Here is a 14,094-nt window from a genome sequence, read left to right as displayed (position 1 = left end):
GTAACAATTTAGAGTTCTGACCATTTGAAGTATGCAGAATTAACACTAGAACCCCTTCTAATTACAAATAGGGAGTAAATCACATGTATAGTTTGTATCCCCACTTGCAGCTAACTTAATAATGTGCACCAGAATTAATTCTGAGCTCCACTCTCATGTGAAAAATGTTTTATCAATCCTCAGTGAGCTTTGCTCCATAAAAGGAAAAAGACAACTGGACACACTCCAAGTATTCACGGATAGGACACAATGGACAAACTGTAGCATCTTTCCATGTTCAGCTGTATACAAAATATGGATGAATCATAAAAACCAAATGCTGACCCACCCATTATGTAATAAAGATATATATATATACACACACATATAAATACACATATAGACCTATGTGTATATATATGATCTCATTTATATGAAGTTTAAAAACAGGCAGAAACTAAACAATACATCCCTTAAAAACACATCAATAAATAACTTTTTTTTTTAAGTACTTCTTTTTCTTACCTCTTCTTCTGGTTTTCTTAGTTTATTGAAAAGGAGACAAACAAGCAAGAAACTGCTCTTGGAATGCAAGCAAACAAGTTTTGGCTAGGTCTCCTATAATAAACTTCATCCTTCACATTAGGGTTCTAGTCTTGTGCTTCTAGCTATTTACTATGAATTTAGTATTCTAGTTTCCCTAGATTGCATTTACTAAAGTCAGATGTCCTCTTTGTTTCTACACCATACCTTTTAATAGTTTTCTCATTGCTAAAGTAAGGAAATCAGGAGCAACAAAGTTAAGGGATAGAGAAAGAAAGGATAAAATAAGAAAAAGCTACAAGGTAATAAATAGGCTCCCTAAAAATAATGGTGCTGTTGCTATACCAGATAAAAACCAAAGTAAATACAGACTAAGGGGCCCAAAACATAAAAGGTAAGGATTCTCAGGTGCCTGGGTGGCTCAGTGGGCTAAGTGTCAGCCTTCGCAGGTCAGAATCTTAGGATCCTAGGATCAAGTCCATACATTGTGCTCTCTGCTCCATCAGGAGCCTGCTTCTCCTACTCCCTCTGCCCCCTACTCCTACTTGCTTGCTCTTTCTAGTGCTGTGTATCTCTCTCTAATAAAACAAATCTCAAGGAAAAAAAAAAAGACAAGGATTCTCAAATATTAGAATATGCTAATCATCCCACTGACTAATCATGCCAATCAGCCTATGGGGAACTGATTTTTCAGTTACTTATAAATATTGATGTTGTTATATGTGACTATTTGGCCTGTCAGAATCCCTAAGAAAGGCTACATAGGTACAAGATCAAATTTTATAATCTTTTATAAAGGTAATAAAGCAATTCATCAATATTTAGGTCAAGGCCAGACCCCTTCATTAACGACTTTCTTACAGTATATCCTTCCCTAGTGTGAACCCTCTATACATAAAAGTTTGCTCCCCCAGGCCCATTTGCTCCCAAATTCTCAAAATGAAGAAAATACCTTTCCCCACATTCCTTAGAAATTGGTCATAAGCTGCCTTCCATGGACCTACAAAATCTCTCACATTGCAAGTAAGGAGAGTCCCCATATTTGAATTTTGTATTTCAAACGGAATTTCCCATTTTAGTGGCATTCTTGAGATTTTTCTGTACCTCTTTAAATGGAATCCAGCTGCTTCCAGGCTTTGCAGGATTTGACGGTGTCTTCAGCTTTTCAAGAGCATTTTCAATTGCTTCCCCATAGTTATCCTGAAACCACTTTTCATGAGGAGTTTCTGCAGGGGCTGCAGTGATGCTCCTTACATGCTCCAAAGCAAACACAATGGGCTTCATCAAAGCTGTGTGCTTTTCCCGCATGATTGCAATTTTCTCTTCCCTGACCAGGAAGACATAAAGAGTTTTACAAACATGGAACAGTTTAAATGCATCTACTGTTAAATAAACAGTATAAAAGAATAAGCTAAAATAAATAAAATATTAGCACAATAACTTATAAACACAGCATTATAGGGGCGCTTGAGTGGCTCAGTGGGTTGAGCCTCTGCCTTTGGCTCAGGTCATGGTCTCAGGGTCCTGGGATGGAGCCCCACGTCAGGCTCTCTGCTCAGTGGGGAGCCTGCTTCCTCCTCTCTCTCTGCCTGCCTCTCTGCCTAATTGTGATCTCTCTGTCAAATAAATAAATAAAATCTTTAAAAAAATAATAATAAAATAAACACAGCATTGTAAAATGTCCAGCCCACAAAAAGGCAGCTTTTAAACACGTGGCACTGGGAAAACTGGATATCCACTCACAAAAGAATGAAGTCAGACCCTTACCTTCTTTACACTATTATGTAAAAAAACAGTAACCCCAAATGGATCAAAGACCTTAAGACCTAAGACTCTCGGAAAAAAAGTATGGGAAATGCTTCTGGACACTGGATTTGGCAAGGACTTCTTGGATATGGCACAAAGCATGGGCAATAAAAGAAAAAGTACAGAAAAATGGGGTTAATATATCAAACTCAACTTCCATGCAACAGAAAACACTATTAGGGGCCTGGGTGGATCAGTGGGTTAAGCCTCTGCCTTTAGCTAAGGTCATGATCCTAGGGTCCTAGGATCAAGCTCGATGTTGGGCTCTCTGCTCAGCAGGGAGCCTGCTTCATCCTCTCTCTCTGCCTGCCTCTCTGCCTACTTGTGATATCTCTCTCTCTGTCAAATAAGTAAATAAAATCTTAAAAAAAAAAAAAAAAGACATTATTAAGAGAGTTAAAAGAATGCACAAAATGGGAAAAAATATTTGCAAATCATTTATCTGAAAAAGGGGTTAATATCCAGAATACAGAGCAAACTCCTAAATCAACAACAACGAAACCTCCAAACAACCCAATTCAAATATGGGGAAAAGACTTGAATAGACATTTCATATAAGAAAATATTCCCATGATCAAAAGGCACAAAAGAAGCAGCTCAACATGTCATTAGAGAAATGCAAGTCAAAACCACAATGAGATACCACTTTGCATCCATTAGGATGGCTACTATATTAAAAAATAAATAAGTAAATATTGGCAAGGATATGGAGAAACTGGAACACTCATGCATTTTTGGTGGGAACGTAAACTGGTGCAGGAAACTGTTTGGTTGTTCCTCCAAGTTAACAACAGAGTAACAATATGATCCAGGCAAATCCACTGGATCATATACAAAATAATTGAAAACAGGGGGTCAAACAGACACTTGTACACTCATGTTCACAGAAACACCGTTCTCAATAGCCAAAAGGTAAGAGGAACCCAATGTCCATCGACAGACAACTGCTAAACAGAAGGTGGAATATGCATACAATGGAGTATCACTCAGTGCTAAAAGGGAGGAAATTGTCATATGTGTTACAACATGCACGAACCTTCAAAACATGCTAAGTGAAACAGGCCAGACACAAAGGGACAAATAACCTTTGACTCCACTTACATGGGGTACTCAGAGTAGTCAAATTGCGACTGAACTTAAAATTGGTTAAAATAAGAAATTTTGTGTTTTGTATATTTTACATTATAAAGGGGTTTGGGGGCAGCTTCATCTTCAGAATAGAAGTGTACGAAGACATACTTGCGTAAGGTATTGTTGTTCTGGACTCTCTTCACCTCATCTTCCAGCTGCTGGATCCGTCTCAGGACATACATGTGTTGCTGTAACAGAACTCCCAGCCAGAGCTCATCCCAGAGGACAGTGACCCTGCGCAGCTCTGCCACAAGCATCTGAACCTGCACAAACAGCACATCCAGATATGCTCATCTACAAGTTCATATCCAGCAGTCTTGCCAACACTAGAAATTACATGTTCCATGTGTGCAACTTTTGTTCATTATACGATCAGAGAACCTTGACTAGTGATTCTATAAATACACATTTATAAAACCAATCCTGCATTGTAAAGCCAATTTCAATTATTCTAAAAGCCTTTTTTGTTCTTCAGGTATCATTTCCATGTTTTGTTTAGGTTGTTTTTTAGGGGAGGGAGAAATGTAATAAAAATTGCTTAAAAGCTTATAAATTGTGCTTTATACCTGTAACACCATAGTGGGGTTTGCAGAGGACAGCTTATCCACAATTTTGCTGTAGCAATCCTGCATCATGGCTTGGTCTTCATTTAATCCACTTTTAGGTTCATCCTTATTGCTATCCTGAGAAGCAGGAGGGCTCCCTCCCTCACATTCAGAAACCAGCAACTCTTCTCCTTGAATATTGCCAAGCAAAGTTGGAATTGCAGAGGAAAACTTATTTCCTATAAGAAAATGGAAGAATTAGGTAGGCTTTGGATGTTTCCCCTGTGTGCGTATGTTGAGTTAAGGAAAACATTGGTTATCTATTCAACTCCAGAGCACTCACTTAACTAATTTGCTTTTCATGCACTGAATTAACCAAATCTCATGGACATTTCCCTTGCCACAGGTAAGCTTTTATATTTCTATTATAAGCAAATGGACGATAATGAAAAATAAATAAATAACAATTCTCAACAAATTAAGAAAGCGTCTTCTCGCAGTCCGAACCTAACGCTTGGTTTCATCCTTATCTACCATTTACTCAGCTCCTCGGTGAACCTGAGCACACTGGCACAGTTTCTCTAAGCCCAAATGGGTTACTGTGAACATGAAGAGCATGTGTAAAGCACATGCCCTAGTCCTGGACACAGCAGTAACTACCTCAATAAATGACAATTATTATTACTGAAAAAACCAAAAACTCCATCAACTCTGTAACAGAAAGCTGAAAAAAATTTTTACCTAACAGACATTATCTGCAGAATAGTTTATACTTAACGTAGCAGTATTTTAATATTCCATACCTGAAGCCTGTGACTCAGTACTAAGTGATATGGTACCCACTATTGCAGGGTACAATATGAGATGTGGGGAATCTTGAGCCACTCGGCAGAGAAGGTTACAAATACTCTGGCGCACATAGACTTCGGGATGGTTTAAGCGTGAGAAGAGCTGTGGGATAATTCCTTCAGGATAAGAAAGAAGGATAAAGTTATTAAAAACTGTCAACACAGTAGATGCAAAAGCATAAAACCTGATGTGTGTCAGAATCAGTTCTAAGAGCCTCAAATTTCTCCCTGTGATAACAAAGAACCCTAACAATAGTTCTTGATTTGCAAGTCTGGTTAGGGTACAGAGCTATAATCAAAATGCAGAGCAATTCAACAATGTTCTGGCAAACTGTATTTTCTATGAATGCCTATAAAGACAGAGATAATTTTTAACAAAGGGCATACTACAATTTTTGAAACTTATTTTCACCACTGTCTCCAAAATTCATTTTGTATCCATTAACACTCCTGTCAACCTTCTAGTTCTCTGAAAGGTAGGAGAGGAGAGAATGTAATGTGCAGTTCCTGGTGTCCTATCAACTAATGTAGGTGCTCTGTAACACATTAAAATAATATACATAAAGAAACTGCAATTTTTAAAAAATTGTCTTATGTATCCTACCCAGAAATAATTGTTCCTGAAACCTTTTATTCAGACCATTACCTCTCCACGGAGCAGTAGGTGTTGTTTCCAAGCCATGTTCCAGATACTGCCTGAGCTCGCCGGCATGCTTCACGAGCAACCTGAGCAAGCGCAGTGTGGCCATCACAATCACATCATCAGTGCTCTGCTCTGCTCTGTGATTCAAATGTAGCCTGGGGTCATCTTCATCTAAAGGAATCTAAGGGGGGGAAAGTGAAAGGCAGAAATAAGAATACTGTTTTCGTCTGCTAGGAAGGAAATGTCAAATACATCCTCTTAGACCCCAATGTCATGCTACCTACCTGACCAGCATTAAGTTTAAGGAAAGTAAAATAGGCGCTGCAAGACAGCTTGTATAGGCTGAAGATTCTATCTACAACCTTTCTCCATACTTTGATAACTCCTTCTGTTGCACTTTCATCAAGTTCTGAAAGCCACGGGCAGCTTGAAATTAACTGACGCCAGATAACATCAACCATGTCATCTTCCTCATTATCTTCACTTTCTGTTATCTGAAGCGTTATATCTTCATCCTGAAGAAAATTTGGGCATAAAATGCTACCTTTTTAAAAGCAAACAGAAAGGGGGGGAGGGTGTACGTGACTTTCCTATCCTATGAAAGCATTTTTCTTGCTTATGAAAAATTAAATTATTTCATTTAGTTTCACACACCCTAAATTAATGTCATTATGCTCCTCTGTAAGATATATTTACTAAAGTAGCTAATGAAGGATTTCAGACTTTGCTTTTTGGTACTTTAAACGCTTCTAAGTTACAATACAGTATTCTGCCTGCAGAACATTAAATGTAATCTGTTCAAAAGCTTGAGACTTGAATGTATACCAAATTCACTCCCAACAGCCTTTACTCTCTTTACAGTAAGGGGCACATACACAACGCCAGCTCTGGAGGACACTGATACATGCTGGTCTAGAGCAAGAGGAGTCAGTACAGTTTAGCCTACGAAATAAAATCCAAGCTTTTAAAGTCTACTTAAAATCTCAATAGCTCTAACATTCTAGAATTAACAGAACTTAGACCTGAGAGAGAATAAATCCTACAGCTCATTTAGTCTACCAGTTTTCAACTCTGGCTATCAATTAGAATCAGCTAGTAAGCTTAAATACATACACCCACGTCCACACTCAGAGTACTTGGGGTGGTATTCAGGCACAAATGTGCTTTAAAAGGTCCCAAGCTAGTGTTAAGAACCTAATTTCTGATCAAAACAATAATTAAAAGAGAAATTTAATTCACATAAAATAAATTTCACCTATTTTAACAGGACCTTAAGGAAAAGATTTCTCAAGGTATACATTCTCCTTAGAAAAGTATCATAACTCACTTTCATCTTAAAACTCAAAGTTTTGATTTGTAACAGTACCTGCCTAACCTCCATTCAACATGTAATCAAGTATATGTGATCAGCCTCTTCAAAATCAGTAATTTTTTTTGAAAGAGTTGATTTATTTGTCAGAGAGAGAGAGAACAAGCAGGGGGAGTGGCAGGCACAGGGAGAAGTGGGCTCCCTGCTGAACAAGGAGCCTGATGTGCGACTCGATTCCAGGAACCAAGGATCATGACCTGAGCATAAGGCAGATGCCCAACTGACTAAGCCACCCAGGTGTCCCCAAAATCAATGAATTAAAAAAGTGATCTTGACACCAATTCTCCCAAACACTATATGATGTTTTCCTTGCCTGAATCCCCGCTGGACGACACACAGCCTGTCCAAGAATACCAAATATTCTCTCTTTTTCTTCTTCAGTTATAGTGTCTGGAAGCAGATTCTGAACTTCAGATTTTTCTCTAGGCAGCAGACGAACACCTTCTCCCTGACTATAAAAATAAACAAGTCACTGGTTCCAGCTACCAACACTTGTCATGTGAAGCTACCAAAACATGTCAGCAGACATTTCAAATCTCTATCTTGCAATGTATTAAATAAATTACACATTTCAACATACATACCTAGCATTATCAACCACCTTTCTGCCCCACCTATATGCCCAACTAGCCAGTGCTGCCCAGGATTTGGCTACTTCAGGTGCCTGTACTGAAGAGAGGTGATACAACTGTCCCAAAATGAAGTCAGGTTCTCCAACTCCAATATGCACTGCCATAATGGGGGGAAAAAAGAAAGAAAGAAAGAAAGAAAGAAAAACGAAAGGACTCAGCAATGTTACATTCATAAATTTCAAACGGCATTCCTACGAACATTTTAGAATTTTATTGTCTGTAAGCTATCTCTAAGTCCCAGAATATTACAGTACAAAATTTGATCCAAGAACACATCTTTATTATGCTTTCCTCAAAGGCTAATATATTGAAATCATCACTCAGCTTCGCAAGGCAGCTTAAATTATCACCATGTAAACCACATAAATATCTTTCATGACACTGAACCTTATATAAAACAGTTCAGGCATCACATGTGTTGTACAACGTCTTAAATTCTAGTTATGACTGGCTCGTTCCTTGTGATTAGGTTAAGCCTGAACATTCTGGCAAAAATAATACATAGGTGATCACTATACAATCTCACTCAGTCAGAAATTCATGAAGTAAATATCTTTATTCACAGTTTAGGAGTGAAGAAACCACCTGCTATAATGCCATTTGCCAATATAAGATTTATAATAATCACAGGACACACCCCTTATGAATATCAAGACTTTGAATTACATAGATTATAATTATAAAATAATTATAATTATAATTTTATAAAATATTATAAGACCAACCTAAGTAATTAGAATCCTAGGCTTCATAAAAACCAAAATCAAAGTACATTCTCATCAGCAAAGAGGTTACCTATGTCCCACTCTGTAAAACCTGAACAGAACAGACACTCACACTGAATGAATTACCCTATTTGTCAAGTACTTTTCTATTACTGCCACCAGCGTCGGAATGTGAAACTTTCATCTTTGCTTGAGTTTCTGTGCTCTACCAGCCAAGGAGACCCCAGGCAACTACTGTGGTACCTTTCCGGCTCTTTCAAGTGTGAGGAGGAACTCAAGTATCTGCAGTCAGACTTTTTTGCCGGCAAAAACATCTAAGTCCATAAAAGCACTGTGGCTTGGGAAAAGCCTGTGGAGTAGTTAGGTGACTTCCACAGTGGCATTAGACACTAAACAAATGTGTTTTAGTTACTTCCAGACAGTATAATACATTAAATTTCCATGCAAACAATTTTTGTGGGAAATTACGGCCAGCATAATATTATAAACTTTAAAATAATGGAGAAGTAACTTCTAAAGCTGGTATGTTAAAGCTAATAAAATAAAGAACTCCTACCTGTAGATTCGCTCTCAATCCGAGGATACTCTTCTTCCATGGTATTAACAGATGGCAGTTCTATTAAGGCAAGTATGTTTTTAGACAGAGTAGAAAGGCCTGTGAAGTTCTGCTGTTGCTGAGCTCTGTAAACCTGTTTCAGCTGCCCTGAAATTTCTTTCCATTCTGCCTGGATCCATTTAGCCAGTGTGAGGATTGACTTGGCAACTGCATATTCAGCTTTGGCAGATTTGCAGAAAGATATGGCGCAAGAACTCAACATTTCCATTGCATGTGTTGACTGACCTACAGAAAACCAAAAACCAGCCCTTAGAAGCCTTATCTGCAAATTATTAACAGTATTTCAGGGTAAAGTAACATTGTAAATTCAGTGGTAATCAATGATCTCTAGGAGCATTACTTTGATATACTATAACAAAATCACCTTTTTCTAAAGCACCAAATTACAAAGGTTATAAATTAATTACAAGTAATTTACTATTCAAGATCCAAATATTCTGCCACAGCTGAAAAATATAATCTTTTATTGCCTTACATCATACATATTTCATACATAGGATCTTCATTTTAGTCATACATTAAGCACAGTTCATTTTACTAACCTGCTGTATATAGCAATTTGGTTTTTTCGATATCAAGTTCAGGCCCCCATTTTTCATCCACTTGACCTTGAGTTGATAGTTTTTTAAAATGCTGGACTAAATCCTGTGCAGTAGTAGTCTTTCCGGGCTGAACCTCACTACACTGTGCCAGCAGTCTTGTTGCAAGTGACACATTGCCTCGTTTTCTAGCAAATTTTGCTGCTGTTAGACCTAATTCCATGAGATGGCTTCTAATTGGAACGGTTTGTTCTGGAGGGGGGGAAAAAAAAAGTTGCATTAGTCCTTGACTGCTCTAACCCAGACTGCATGGAAACATGACCAAAAGTTCTTCCCCAGCCATTTTCCCTTCCCTAAGTAATTAGGGAAGGCCTAAATAAAGATAACCCATTTTTCATTATCTTTAAATCCCTAGCAGCTAGCACACAGCTTGGCATATAATAAACAGTACGTTTGTTGAAATAAATGTAAGCAAATGATGAAGCGGACAAAGTAAAAATCATTCACTGTAAGAAATTTGTTTTTCAGTTCCTAGATCTTCTAACTAAAGAGAATAAGCCAAAGTGTGGTGAAAAAGCTAGACCATCTCGCTCTTGTTGTGGAAGTACCCTCTGCCCCCCTCTCATACCATTCTCTTGGGAGAATTTCTGAAGAATCCTTCGTCCCCTTCTCATCCACTACCCATCCGCTAAAACTCCTAGTCCTCAGGGTCAGTCCTAGACTCTCTACTCTTCCCACTTGGCATGTTCTCCCTAGACAGTATCATCTGTTCCTGTAGCTTCAATTACCATATGAATGCTGATGACTCCTGAATCTTTATCTCTAGCCAGACCTGACATCTGAGCCCCATCTGCCTACCGGTCACTTACACTCAGGTATTTCAAGGACACTTTTTACCTGTGTCAAGTGGAATCCATTTTCTACCACCCTCCAAACCTTATACTTCCTTCTGTTATTCCTTTCTCAAGGAAAGGCACATGATCCACCTGGCTACCTAAGCAGGTGCCTGCCAGTTATCTTAAGACTCTACCCGCAGCCCTCATATCATATCATATCTATTTTTTTCTATCCTTACTGCCACTACCTTGGGTACTTTAGCAGGAATTTAAGCCTAGCCGGTCCCTCTGACCCCTAAGTGTTATCCTCTTCTAGTTCATTCTCCAACTTTCAACTAAAATCATCTTACACAAAGCTAAATCTTTAACACTTAACTTCCCTTTGATGGCTTCCCACTGCACCTCTGACAAAACCCCAACTCCCGGATTTGCCTTGAAAGGCACTGATGCCTTCCATTTCATTCCAGTCTCAATCTCCTTCTACTTCCTCTCTTCCCACTCTCCCTTAGGCAAACTGTCACTTAGGAATCCTTCATTATTGCCTGCTGGCCTTTACATATTATTTTCCAACCAGTCTACTGCCTTCCATCTCATCCTTACCTCCCTCAGGAACCAGCTTAAATGTTACTTCCTCCTCAAATCCTGTTCTGACTGATCCCTAGGACTAAATTAATATCCTCATTGTACGTTCACCATGTACATGCACTTCCACTCAGCACACCATAATGCTGTCCCTTGTTTGAGTTCAGTTTTCCCTGCTAGACGCTAGAATCACTGTGGTCCCTGGAATGCAGAAAACAGGCTTGTCTTGTTCACTGTTACATCACAACTTCGAGCACATACTTCATAAGCACTTGCTGAAGAAGGGGGAAAAAAGTGAGGAGTGGAATTGTGTCTCCAAATAAAACCACTGGGTTACTGACTTGGTATTCCCAATTTTAAAACTTGTTCAATAAGGGAAGGATGAGGAAAAAAGATATCTGTAGTCCTGTTATACACCATCCTCTGTGCTGGGGCTTTTATATGCCTTGCCGCATTTCCTATAATCCTTAAAAGAATCTCCTGAGCAAGGCAATATCCTCAACTGAAGAGGAAAGTGCCTCTGAAATTTAATGACTTGCCCTAAGGTCCTTCCATTTGCAAATGCTGGGCTAACAATCCAACCAAGGGTATATGGCAAGGAGGGTCCAGGTGAGTCACAGTTCCCAGTAATCACTGGGCAATCCCAAATCCATACGCCAACAAAACCTTACTTGAAATTTAATACACAAATATATTAAGCTTAGCTATTTTTCAACTAACATTCTATAGAATTCTGTCAATTTTTCCATTTTTAAGCAATAAAGTAAATTGCTAGCATCTCTTTAACATGACAGACATTTCGGGACGCCTGAGTGGCTCAGTTGGTTAAGCAGCTGCCTTCGGCTCAGGTCATGATCCCAGCGTCCTGGGATCGAGTCCCACATCGGGCTCCTTGCTCCGCAGGGAGTCTGCTTCTCCCTCTCTGACTCTGCCTTCCACTCTGTCTGCCTGTGCTCGCTCTTGCTCTCTCTCTGACAAATAAATAAATAAAATCTTTAAAAAAAAAAAAACATGACAGACATTTCTTTCTTAAAAATGAGACCTACAAAATCAATCAATCAATCCTACTTACAAAAGAGAGAGACCTACTAATATTTATACAAGTACTACTTCTCTAAGTATTCATTTGGAGTGTTTAAAAACTTAACATCCACAATACATTGTATCTGACAAAGAATCTGTATCCAGAACAAACAAACAAACAAGTCTATGACTTGATTAAAAATGGGCAAGATGGAAACACTTAACAAAGTAAGACATACAATCGTCACCATGCAAAAAATGCTTAATCTCATTAATCACCAGGGAAATGCAAATAAAAACACAATGAGGTACTACTATTACACTGGTGCCAGTGACTAAAATTAAAGACCAGCACTACAAGGATGTAGATGCCAGAAGAAATGTCCAAACACTTTCTAAGAAAATGCCAAACTATTTTTTTAAATATTTTATTTATTTATTTGACAGACAGAGATCACAAGTAGGCAGAGAGGCAGAGAGAGAGGGAGAAGCAGGCTCCCTGCTGAGCAGAGAGCCCAATACGGGGCTCGATCCCAGGACCCTGAGATCATGACCTGAGCCGAAGGCAGACGCTTAACCCACTGAGCCACCCAGGCGCCCCAATGCCAAACTATTTTTAACATTAAACTATATAACCCAACAATTCTACTCAGAGGCATTTACTCAAGAGAAACACAAATATAGTCCACCCAGAGACCTGTACATGAACTTCATAGCAGCTTTATACAGTAGTCCAAATTTTAAAATTAACAACTCCAATATCCACCAAAAGACCCAGAGATAAATTATGGTATATCCACAAAATGCACAGTACTCAACGACGACAGGAAGGATCATAGTACTGCTATACAAAACATAGGGGAACCTTAAAAATAAAATGCTGAACCAGAGAAGCCAGACACAAGAGAGTTCCATGATTCCATTTATATAAAACGTTAGTAAAGACACATCTAATCTAAAGTGACAGAGAACAAATCAGTGGTTGTCCAGGAACAGGAGAGATGGCAGAGGTGACTGAGGCATTAGGAAACCTTTTGGGGTAAGACAAATGTTTTCTACCTTGGTCGTATTGAGGGTTATACTGATGAAGATGTGTCAAAACTGGAACTGTACGTTTAAAATGTGTAAACTACATCTCAATCAAAGCTAGTAAAAAAAAAACCAACCTAATTACCTTTTATCTTCTCCAACAACTGACTCTGGTACATGGTGTATCTTAATGCCTGCATCCACGGTCTCACATCATGCTGTTTACATGAACGCAGAGCTTCACTGAAGAGTGGAATAAGACAATCCTGCCAGAGAAAAACCAAAACTACTTAATGTAAACAGCCTCTTTATGTGTTTGTAGGTTGAGGTAAGCTGGGTCCCTCATAAGCCAGCTGCTCCAGGCTCATCTATTAAACTCATCTATTGATATCTTCAATATCTCCTAATCACAAGAGGAAAGACACTCTAAGACACTCTAAGGGCAAAATCTTTGCTTTGGGGGGAAAAAAAGTCCAATTTATCAGTATACTTATCAATAAAGCACTTTTTAAAAAATTAAACATAGCATATTTAATATAAAGCAGAAGTTGAATTACAGAGAAACATTAAACTATTGCTTTGTAAGCAGATTCTCAAAGACTACAATTCCCTTGGGAAGGGCCCATTTTGGTTAAACTTTACCTTATCTGGGAAGAGGATGAAGTGTCTTCATTATTATTTAGTTCTTTTTTTTAAAGTAAGTTCTTAGCCCAACACAGGGCTTGAACTCACAACTCTGAGATCACGAGCTGCATGCTCTACCAACTGAGCCTGCCAGGTCCCCCTGAGAGTCTTTGTTTTAATCAAATCTAAAATTTATAACATCTTTCAATGGAAAGTGTATTTACATACACCAACCCTTCTTTCAAAACAAAAAGAAAAAAGAAAAAAGAAAGAAAGAAAGAAAAGAAAAAATAACCAATTAGCCATCCTTGAAATGATGTATCTTAGGTTCCTCCATTTGCGTCACACTGTCCTGAAATGAAAATGTGCCTGAAAATGACCTTTTAGATTTCTTGATTTATTAGCTTGTCCAACAAATGCTATAAATGCTACTTTAAAAATAAAAAAAAATCTTGGGGCGCCTGGATGGCTCAATCACTTGGGTGTGATTCTTGGTTTTATCTCATAGGTCACAGGACTGAGCCCTACGCCAGGTTCCATGCTGAACAGGGAGTCTGCTTGAGATCATCTCTTCCCTCTGCCCCTTTTCCAAGCTCTCTCTTTCTCTCAAATAAATAAATCTTA

General features: G+C 38.5%; 1 protein-coding gene across 3 annotated transcripts in view; it reads right to left on the bottom strand.

The window, feature by feature from the left end:
• SMG1 (SMG1 nonsense mediated mRNA decay associated PI3K related kinase) overlaps nt 1-14,094 on the bottom strand; it is a 107,570-nt gene that overhangs the window by 29,846 nt on the left and 63,630 nt on the right. For all 3 annotated transcript variants that reach the window (XM_059415238.1, XM_059415236.1, XM_059415237.1), the window contains 11 exons: nt 12,992-13,112; nt 9,380-9,628; nt 8,778-9,062; nt 7,449-7,593; nt 7,178-7,316; nt 5,780-6,010; nt 5,499-5,676; nt 4,808-4,969; nt 4,026-4,243; nt 3,568-3,722; nt 1,627-1,849 (listed from right to left, as the gene is read on the bottom strand). In XM_059415238.1, coding sequence (XP_059271221.1) covers nt 1,627-1,849; nt 3,568-3,722; nt 4,026-4,243; nt 4,808-4,969; nt 5,499-5,676; nt 5,780-6,010; nt 7,178-7,316; nt 7,449-7,593; nt 8,778-9,062; nt 9,380-9,628; nt 12,992-13,112 — 2,106 coding nt within the window. The remainder of the gene's footprint in view (nt 1-1,626; nt 1,850-3,567; nt 3,723-4,025; nt 4,244-4,807; nt 4,970-5,498; nt 5,677-5,779; nt 6,011-7,177; nt 7,317-7,448; nt 7,594-8,777; nt 9,063-9,379; nt 9,629-12,991; nt 13,113-14,094) is intronic.

Source organism: Mustela nigripes, chromosome 11 (genome assembly GCF_022355385.1).
Source record: "Mustela nigripes isolate SB6536 chromosome 11, MUSNIG.SB6536, whole genome shotgun sequence".
Classification (NCBI taxonomy): Eukaryota; Metazoa; Chordata; class Mammalia; order Carnivora; family Mustelidae; genus Mustela; species Mustela nigripes.
This window is presented reverse-complemented; position numbering and strand designations above follow the sequence as displayed.